This window comes from Octopus sinensis, unplaced genomic scaffold (genome assembly GCF_006345805.1).
Source record: "Octopus sinensis unplaced genomic scaffold, ASM634580v1 Contig17375, whole genome shotgun sequence".
In the NCBI taxonomy this organism is placed as follows: domain Eukaryota; kingdom Metazoa; phylum Mollusca; class Cephalopoda; order Octopoda; family Octopodidae; genus Octopus; species Octopus sinensis.
In genome coordinates this window covers 11,618-22,500 of record NW_021835012.1, presented here as the reverse complement: position 1 = coordinate 22,500, position 10,883 = coordinate 11,618, and the positions used below count along the sequence as shown (strand labels likewise).

The 10,883-nt window shown below is 37.7% G+C and overlaps 1 protein-coding gene across 1 annotated transcript; it reads right to left on the bottom strand.

Moving 5' to 3' along the window:
• Positions 1-6,301: 6,301 nt before the first annotated feature.
• Positions 6,302-9,954, bottom strand: LOC115231096 (forkhead box protein O4-like). The gene is made up of 2 exons (XM_029801180.1): positions 9,559-9,954; positions 6,302-6,364 (listed from the first exon to the last, which is right to left on the bottom strand). Exons 1-2 carry the CDS (start codon positions 9,952-9,954, stop codon positions 6,302-6,304), a joined length of 459 nt encoding a protein of 152 aa, XP_029657040.1.
• Between the last annotated feature and the right edge of the window lie 929 nt (positions 9,955-10,883).

The following is a 10,883-nucleotide window of genomic DNA, read 5'->3' as shown; positions in this document are numbered from 1 at the left end:
TGAAAGAAACACAGAGCATCTCAAAACAAATACAGTAACGAAAGGGTTAAATACATTGTTCATTTTGGCCTGATATGACCTCATGCAAGCACACACTCTTGTGCATACACACATGCATGCATGCATGAATGAGCTCTGTAGAATCCAGGACCAAAAATGAGGAACATTTTACAGTACCAGGATTTGATTGCAAGTGAAAAAACAATGTAACTTTAATTCCCATAATTTAATTAACCCTTTCCCATTCAAACTAGCCATATCTGGTCCAAATATTCTACCTGTTTTGTACTGAAAGTGGCCAGATCCAGCCTGTCACACCTACCCTACAATGTCATTCTAAACGTAAACAACCACATCATTGAAATCCCAAAGCTATGAGATAATGCATAATTCAAAGCAATGTGAATTAACTGAACGATCTCAATGCTAAAGGGTTAAACCACCCTTTTTATTGTCTACATGTTTCAGCCATTGAACTGTAACAAGACTGAGGCAACACCTTGAGCAGTTTACTCAAACAAATCAACTCCAGAGCTTATTTTAAAACCTGGTATTTATTTTATTGGTCTCTATTGCTGAACTGCTAATTTACAGAAATGTAAACAGATGCAGGCGTGGCTGTGTGGTAAGTAGTTTGCTTACCAGCCACATGGTTCTGGGTTCAGTCCCACTGCGTGGTAACTTGGGCAAGTGTCTTCTAATACACCTTCGGACCGACCAAAGACTTGTGAGTGGATTTGGTAGATGGAAATTGAAAGAAGCCTGTCGTATGTGTGTGTGTGTGTTGTGTGTGTGTGAGTGCGCGCGCCCACCATCGGTTGACAACTGATGCTGGTGTGTTTACGTCCCCGTAACTTAGCGGTTCGGTAAAAACAGACCGATAGTATAAGTACTAGGCTTACAAAGAATAAATTCTGGGATCGATATGTTCGACTAAAGGCAGTGCTCCAGCATGGCCGCAGTCAGATGACCGAAACAAGTAAAAGAAATTTTTTAAAAAACCAACACCTGTTGTCAAGCAGCGATGGGGGACAAACACACACACACACACACACACAATGGGCTTCTTTCAGTTTCAGTTCACCAAATCCACCCACGAGCTTTTGGTCAGTCCAGGGCCAAAGTAGAAGATAGTTGTCCTAAGCGTAAAGCAGTGGGACTGAACCTGGAACCAAGTGGTTGGGATGCAGATCTTCTTACCATACAGCCAGGCCCCAAGGCGGGAAAGATAACACCAGAACATCAAAGCTAAACATTACATCAACAACACACAAACAGCATACATAAGAATGATCAAAAGCATTCTATCTGTGACCATCCCAGCTTTGTCCCAGTCATAATGAACCCATGTCCGTGGGAACAGCGTATGATCTGAAGGGAATTTGGCTATTATGTCAAGCGAATTGAATTGCACTGTTGTATTCTCTCATCAATACATACACAACTCCCCTCTTACACATAAAAGTTAGATGGGTAGATCGTCAGCTTACTTTCTTACACAACTTTTATGAGTATTTGCACCACATAGTCATTCAAACGTGCGCGTTTTATGTGAGAATTTAATAGAACAAGCATATATAATTTCTAGTTCCCTATAAATCTAGGGTTCTTTTAACTATTAGCACTCTTATGTACAAACCATGCTATATATATATACGCATAAATGTACGAATATAAACATATAGACACAAAAATCCATATATATCCAATTACAAACATTCACACAAACACCAAGTGATGTGTATGTGTGTATATATACATATGTATATGTGTGTGTATATATGTGTATGTGAGTTTGTAAATGTATGTGTTTGTATATATGTGAATATGCATATATATATATATATATATATATTATATATATATATATATATATATGCATATTCACATATATACAAACACATACATTTACAAACTCACATACACATATATACACACACATATACATATGTATATATACACACATACACATCACTTGGTGTTTGTGTGAATGTTTGTAATTGTGTACATGTGTGACCTTTGTCGTTCAGGTTAGACCTAAGCAAGCCGACCAATGACCAAAAGAGCTCCCGCTGTGAATTATCCCATCTTTGCGAATATCGAGGAATGCAATACCTAACGTGTCTTAAAGGATATCAAACCTGCTATTTCTAGCAGCTGGGATGTTTTTCAACACACACATACATACACGTGTAATGATCCATATTTTCCTTTATATCTTTTATCGTTTCTTGTTTCAATCATAGTGGCGTAAAGAAACCAAAACCGGTTGTCAAGTATGGAAGCATGAAGATACGCACACACATACGACGGGCTTCTTTCAGTTTCTATCTATCAGATCCACTGACAAGACTTGGGTTGGTCAGTCACTACAACAGAGTACACTTACCCAAAGTTCCACGCAGTGGAACTGAAACCAAAACCGCATGATTGGGAAGCAAGTTCCTTACCACATAGCTTACACCTAGACGATTGTGTCTCACCCACATCAACCACCACAGAGTAGCAACGTAAAGCGAAACACACGTGTTAAATGGACCACGGGTTAGATGTAAAAGCCAAGAACTTTCGTAATGAAAGTCCATATCTTGTAAATCGTGTTTTTTTTTTTTCCATAGAACTTTTCAAGAAATATTAAGCATTCGTCTCGGCTATAATTGTAGTTTTTTACGAGTTTAATTCACAGGGCACAAAAAGATCAGACATATTCCAAATGACACATCTATCTCTCAATGTAACCTCTGTGTGTGTGTGTGTGTGTATCCGAGACAGACAACCAGACAGAAGATATCTAGCACGAAAGAGAAAAAAAAACTAAACTAAATGCAGAGGTGCAGTAGAACCGTATCGCAGAGCGACGAAAATTTTGACATCAAATAATGTGTTTTAGTGAAGTTATTGAACGGTTAATAATGTCTTCCACGCTGTAATTGTTTTACTTTCAGCACATGGTCTCGGATTAGATCAATTGCTTGGCAAGCACACTTCGGAAAATATATCAATTTCATTACAATCAAGAAGCTATGAAAGTGACGTAAGGACCTTAACATTTCGTGTCAAACCACTTATGAAAAGCAAGGCTTCTCACCATAAATAAACACACACTCAAACCAGTCGTGTTATTCTGGATATAGTCGCAAGATGGGGTACTGGTGTACTGGATTTGGCGTGCTGAGCAGAATAATTATATGGTTTCGAAACAAATTACGACTAGATAATATCGTGATACTACAATAACAGACTTAATATTTAGAACTTGAAGAATACAGGAAATCACTGCTCGCTCTACGGGCCTGATTTTTATCATTTAAAAAAACATTCTAGTAATCTTCTCACTATTCGATCTCACTGTCCGCCTAGTACTATGTTAACGATACAACTAGATGTGTAGGGAATGCAACAACTGCTATAATATCTCAGAACAAGGAATAGAAAATTCATTTGTCATAATAAAATATAATTAATATGGCGAGGCAGTGGAGGATTTGCAGCGCACATCAAACACCAAGAATAAATGTCTACACACACATATGGTCACACATCCATGTATGAACACGTGTATAATATCCGATAATCTGGTCGATCCAGTGATATTCTGATGTACGCACACACACACACACATATGTATCTATATATACCCATATATATGTACATGCATAACTACATCTATACCCGTGTATATTTTATATACTCACATAAAGATACAAATGTGTGTGTGTATATATACATACATTCACACATACAAGCACGAAAAAGAGTGTATAAATAGCCGTTTATCCTGTTTTGGATCTGATTCGCTTTAATTTTAATGAACTCGGTATCTGATGTATGTACACACACACGTGTGTGTGTGTCGCGCGAGCGTACATATGCACGCATGATTTCAGAGACGACTATAAGACTATGAATTGAAATACAAATGGATTTTATACAAATGGTAAAGTACTCGAGCAAAACATGACTGAAAACGCCTGGAGCAGACACAATAGAAGAAATGAAATGTTATTCGACGTCGTAACATCACGAAAATCCACCGAGGAAGACAAGTTTTACTGCTAAAATGACCAAGCACCTTCATGCGTGGCACGTACTGGGAAGTATTAAACGAGAATCAACGAGGGAGCGCTGAAGCAAAATCCCTCTTATCAGACTCTCCACCCTCTTCGAAATCAAGGATGTTGTGGATCGTGTAATTCCTAGATATATTATTCCTTTTCACCATTTACCCGTAAATCAAGGAACCCCCACCAGTTGTCAAATGGTGGTGGGACACACATACATATGTAATTTTGGGGGACAAATGGGCACAGTCAATTAGTTTGTTGAGTAAAGCACGTTTCGTTCATGCGTATACACATATACATATAAATGCATATATAAGTAAATGCATATACACATGCATTTATATATATACGCATGCATATATACATATAAATGCATATACACACATAACCATACGATGGGCTTCTTTTAGTTTCCGTCCACCAAATCGACTCACAAGGTTTTGGTCGACCAGGGCTATTAGTAGAAGGCACTTTCCCATGGTACCACACGGTGAGACTGAACTTCGAACCGTGTGGTTAGGAGGCAAACGTTTTACCAGACAGCCAGTACCCATAACATAAAGGTGAGATGGTCACAGTTGGAAAATCATTGACCATAGGTGTGAACGATCAGAAATGACTGATGCTAAAAAAACAAACAACGCCACATGAAAGTCACCATTCGCTCGTTCGGCTAGAAATCACAGCCAAATCCTCATGAAATTCTACACTACTGTTTTTGATGAAAAACACGTTGGATATAGTTGTTCTAGATATACAACAAGATGGCCACGACAGGAAAGCCTTTTAATTATAGGTTGGTTCGAATAGGTTTAACCCCTCTAGAGAATTACGCGGGGCGGGGCTGTGGGGGTAAGAAGTTTGCTGCCCGTCCAGGTTCAGTGTCACAGTGTGACACCTTGAGCCAGTGTCTTCTACTATAGCACTGGGTCGACCAAAGCCTTGTGAGTGGACTTGGAAGATGGAAACTGAAAGAAGCCCATTGTAAGCGCGCGCTTATCTTTGTGTTTATCCGCCACCACTTGACAACTGGTGTCGGTTTGTTTACATCACAGTAAGTTAGCGGTTCGGCAAGAGGTCGAGAGAATAGGTACCAGGCTTTAAAATAGTCGATTAGTTCGACTACAAACTCGTCAAAGCGATGCTCCAGCATGGCCGCAGCCCAAGGACTGAAACAAACTAATGCAAGGAAGTGACTTCTCATTTGTCTGGCAAGATCCCTTCGCCTTCACACACACTTCGTTCAATGACAGTTTTAAATCTGACAGCCAAGTGCGTGGAAACACATCAGGTAATTAAGAAAAAACACAAAAACCGTGAGCCAGTCATGTTAAGAGTAGGGCTCAGCGTGGTCGACCGATCTGCTAGAAATAGCAACAAAATTTGTCTCACATCGCACCAAGACTAACGTCTTTAAGAAAATATAGAAAAGCAAAACAAGGAAACAGGACACGTTTGATAATGCAGTCGCTTAAAGCCGACAGTGACAAAGTGGTCAGAGCGTCAGAGGGAATGCTTCGCACTTTTTGTTGTGGTTCTCTGCGATCCGAGTTCAAATTCCAGCAAGTTCAACTTCGCCTTTTAGCGAACCCAGGGTCGATAAATAAATTTTACAAGTTATATATTGGGATGGATTCTTCTCACCCCGACTCTCTTTCTGACACGGCTACGTTGCACTATGGGAAGTGTGTCATGGGAGACCACTCGCAGACTCTGTTACTCTCAGAAATGCAGAGGGGTACGGCGAGTAGTTGGCAAGTTGTTCGAGGAAAACTGAATGGCTATTGGAACTTTCTATAAAGAAATAATAATGAAAAGTTCTATGGAAGGGAAATACAAGAAAGGGAAAAAATGAAAAGGGTAGTTAAAGCTAGAATGCCCTTTGATCATAGGTGTATAAATTTTTGATCGATCAGGTCAAATGAGATTATATATCATCGAGAAAGAGACGAAAAAAACTGTACAGGGGTCACGCGATTGCTGGAAAAGGTAACCGAATATTCTTCAAACTACCCAAATCAAAAGACAGACTGGATAATGTTGTTTTAAATAAAGAAAAAAGAAGAGACGTCTTTGATTGTAGAACAGTTTGCTTGAGAAATCCCGTCATGCCGCTGTGGACGTATTTGGAAAGGTTTTTGAACCGTTACCAACAGCTGACATGTTCGAGTCCACTCTGCTACAAAAGCATTCGGGCAAAGTCTCCAGCTTAGGGATAACCCCCTTTCCCCCTAGTCTTAGAGGCCCAGTAAAAGGTCATGGGTAACGTCTTTCATACTGACTAAAAGGCAAACAGAGAACTGTACGAATAAATAAATAAATATAAACAGAAACGTGTTAATCGGGCCGAGTATTCCGTAAACCCTGAGCGAGATTCTCAGGTAGGACCAGCGTGACTGTGTGTGACGAGGCTGCACTTTTCAATTACAGATACAATTCATCAACAGACTTCTAAGTTTCCGTCAACCCAATTTCACTCACTCACAAAATTTGGGTCAACACGCGGTTGTTATTTATATAGTAAAATGCACTGGGTCAAGTGCATTGCAGAGAAATCGAACCAAGAACCATTCTGTCATGCTTCATGCAACCTAGTGATAGAAAAAAAGTATAAAACAGCAGCATAGATATAACCATGAAGTGGGATATCAATTGGCAGCCTACGTCGCAGAAAAAAACTGGGTAGAACTGACTGACTAAGTGTCCGAAATGTCCCGTAGGTTGAACAGAGACAAGAAGGAGAGAGAGAGAGAGAAGGATAGATGCGGGACTGGGAATGGAATAAAGATGGGAGGACGAAAAAGGATCACATTAAATTGATTTCTATCAATGAATGATTCATTACAATGTGTACAAAGTCTGTAGAGGGTGGGAAGCCTCAGTATTCCTGTAAGTAGATTCCCTTCTGTAGACATAATAAGTATGAACAAAACATAATAATCACAATAAAACAAAAGCCATGAGGAGAAACCCAAAATAGTTGCCGTAAATGCTCGAAATAATAACCAAACTCCTTCGATCCTCTCGGGTAAGATGTCCCTAACGCTAAACAACAAAGATAAGTTGTTGTTCAGCTCTAGGTCAGGTCTTATGGAAAAAGACACATAAAATCCTAATAGTAAATAAATAAGAGATAAACTACACGGTCGCTCGACCTGTTAGAAATATCAATTAAATTTCACATTGAATCATGAAGGACGGACACATAAGGCAGTGTAGTCTTTAGACATCGCTGAGGAAACTGGATGATCACAGCTGGAATAATATCTTCGCTCACAGGTCGACTGAATCTGGGATGACCTGGAGTTAAAAACAAAACAACCAGTCACACACACACAACAAACCAAAACACATCAGATCCACCACGTGTAAACTCTCTCGTATTTCTGTCTACAGAACACAAATACATTTAAATACGCTGTTGTTATTCAGCCCAAAGTCAACACCGATCGAGCAGACATAGATTAAAGACAATCTAACCATGACTCTCCAGCTTTTTCTTTTCTTTTATATCAGGAACTACATCGGCCATTTATCTTTCCCAACACTGTTTTTTTTATAAAACAGTAGGGTGTATTTTGGCAGAAGCTTAGCTATTATTTCTTAACAGATCCAGTGATCACACAGAGGGTCCTGTGTATTGTTTTTTAATGTTATTACTGCTATTTTTCACTGCAACTCAACTCAATAATTACAAGCAGTTTTCTATTAAATCGTAAAGTGATTTGGTGGATATTTGGCTGCTGTTTCTGGCAGGTCAAATAACCACTTAGAGGTTCGCTCTCTAGCTTGCTACTTTTACAGACAGCTTTATCTACAAAGGTGTACATTTTTTAAAAAATGGACCATATTTCTCAAATAATTTGCTTACTTAGAAATGATTTCAGAAGTATGAAAACAAGATAGATATTTAAAACACAAAATATTATCGTAATTATAATTATATAACCTTTGATACACGAAAATCACCCCGAATAACATGAAGATGGAAATTTGAATTTATCCGAAGTAATATGTAATTCTTGATTACACGAGTTTACCACCAAGATGACAAATTTCAAAGCTATTTTCTTAATATTCCTTATACGTAATTCCAATAAAGTTTTATACAATACATATGTGTGTGTGTGTATGTATAACAGATAATATAAACATACTCATACATATATATATATATATATATATATATATATACAGGAGTGTGTTTATATTGCTTGTTATCAAAATTGATATTTTATGATTTTCTGATCCTCGAGTGTCAAAACTGCAGATTTAATCGGATAAACTTATTTAAAATATTTTCTTACAATAACATAAAATAAACAGATATACACATGGACTTTTGTCCATATATCTTTGTGTTTATAAACACTCACACACACATTATATATATATATATATATATATATATACATACGGGCGCGCGCATATTGGCACAAGGCCCAATCGAACGCGTAAATACGAAGCAGAGTTGATAGAAAAGAGATTGACAACGAAATAGACTCCTCCAGAATTTGAACTCTGAACTAAAGTAGAGGTAAATACTGCATGGCGTTTAGTTACGCACTTGATATATTCAGCTACACTATCCAGCCGTCATTAGGTACGCTTGGGCCCCACCCCTCAATGAAATAGGAAGAGATGTTGTTGATAAGACCATGGGGACCCCAGTGTTACACCACTCGTAGCACCTATCTTTATTGATTTCGAAAACGTCAACAGAATTTATTGTGGAAGAGACTAATGTATAGTCGACCGAGTTGGACACATAGCATATTACTGGTATACTTCATATTTTATTAAATAACAGAATTAATGGTAAACGGTCGTAACGAAACAACCCCGAATGACATATAAAGGTTCGACAACCTCCGCATCCTCTCGCAGTCTTATAGAAGAAAAACACACACACATACAGACACGTTTTTCTCTTTTTTGTTTTGTTTTAAAATTTCATACAAGAAACGAGACACCAGAGCAAAATAAATGGAAAAATTATGCTTTTTTTTTTTCTTTTGTAACCCAAACACATTATGTTCGATATGCATATTAAACGCACAAATAACAGCAAAGAGATTTGAATTTTAAAAAAAAATACATATAAAGGAAGATGGAATATACACGGTAGAATTCTGCTTTAAGCACCCCATATTATCCCTTATAACTCTTTTTATTGTTTGGGAATCGTCAGAAAAATTTTGCGAATTTGTTTTCTACGCACGGGAATTCATATAACTAAGCAGAAAGCAAAGATATATATATATATAACTGTGTGTGCGATTTAAGGGCCATGCAGCTGTTATTTTTAGTACATCTCACGACCACCTGATACCCTCCTCGTTTCATTATCACTCTAAAATATTGATATCTTCCCATATCTTTCTCCCCATAAACATGGGATTTAAGCAAAAAAGTTATGAGGGGTTATATGGAGTGATTAAAGCAGAAATCCGCCGAATATACCTCTTCAAATGATAAGTCAAAGGATACTGACCTTCCATCCTGCAGAGCTAGTGCTGTCTCCTTTATCCTTAAAATATGGCACATTTTGAACCATCCATTCATAAATTTGCGACAAGGTTAGGCGTTGCTCCGGGGAACTTTGTATGGCTTTAGTTATAAGATCAGCGTACGATAAATTACCCCATGCATTCCTTCTTGACGAAGATTTCTTGTTGACAGTCAAAGCATCTTTACCACCAGGCGTGCCACCGTCACCTATAGCGACCGGACACCCAGGTTCCTCGTGCAACGGACTGTTCTGGGGGTCAGGTCCGTCACCGGAGCTAACTTCCTGAGGCCGGAGGGGCCACGTGTTGGAGCGAACGCGCATCTGGGGTTTAAAACTTGGGTCCACATCTGGAGAAGCCAGTTTTGATTCTATATCCATAGTGATATTTTAATTAGTATTAATTACTATTATCAAAATTATTATAGAAAAAATTTTTTTAAGCTCTTTCCTTTGAAGAGCTAATAAAAATTACTAGTTAACAACCTTTGATAAGAGTAGATCCAATTAGGCAGAGATATTCTTCCTTCTCGTCCTTTACTTTCGTCTTTCCTTCTTTTTTACTTATATATTATTCTATACATATAAATATGTTACTCGCTTTGAAAGCATGTATCGTATATTAAAATGAATACATATATACCCAGAGCGCATACTGCGTGTGTGTGTGTGTATATATATATAGGCGTGTATTCTATATATATGTTCTGTGTGATTAAGGTGTGTGTGTGTATATATATATATACTAATGTAGTATATAACGTTTGTGTATACTGTGTGGGTGTTTATGGTATTAAGTGCGTATGATATATATATATGTAGTATAGTGTTATTTCGTTGGTGTGTGTATAATTGTAGTGGTATTATGTCTGCTGGTGTGTGATTCTTTTGCTGTGTATAGGTCGATGTATGTATAATGTGGTATGGTGCCAATTTGTTATAAAGTGTTGAATGCGTGTATAAGATTGTATGGTACGAATGTAGTTTGTTGTGTTGCTAGTTATTTATATTTTCACAATCTTTGTTTCTGTTTCATTTCGGCAAGAATAATGGAATTGTATTTGAAAAACTTACACAGACATGAATTTTTGTTGTTGTTAGTCAGATGGTAATAATAATTCCACGCCATCCTCTTTTTCGGACGTCTGATATCTTTTTTTTTTTTTGTTTTAACAGAAAGAAAAATAAACCAGAAACAGAATCAAAACACGTTACCCCACACGATCCACTGTTTTCCTCTCAACGAAATATCAACCAAATTTCATCAATTTGGTTTTTAAAATTTTCATAAATATATTCACAAATATACA

Coding starts and splice junctions, on each gene's coding strand:
- LOC115231096 (XM_029801180.1), bottom strand. CDS start 9,954: ATGGATATAGAATCAAAACTGGCTTCTCCAGATGTGGACCCAAGTTTT. Junction 6,365..9,558: donor CTAGCTCTGCAGGATGGAAG/GTCAGTATCCTT, acceptor TTATTCGTACAG/TTCTCTGTTTGCCTTTTAGT.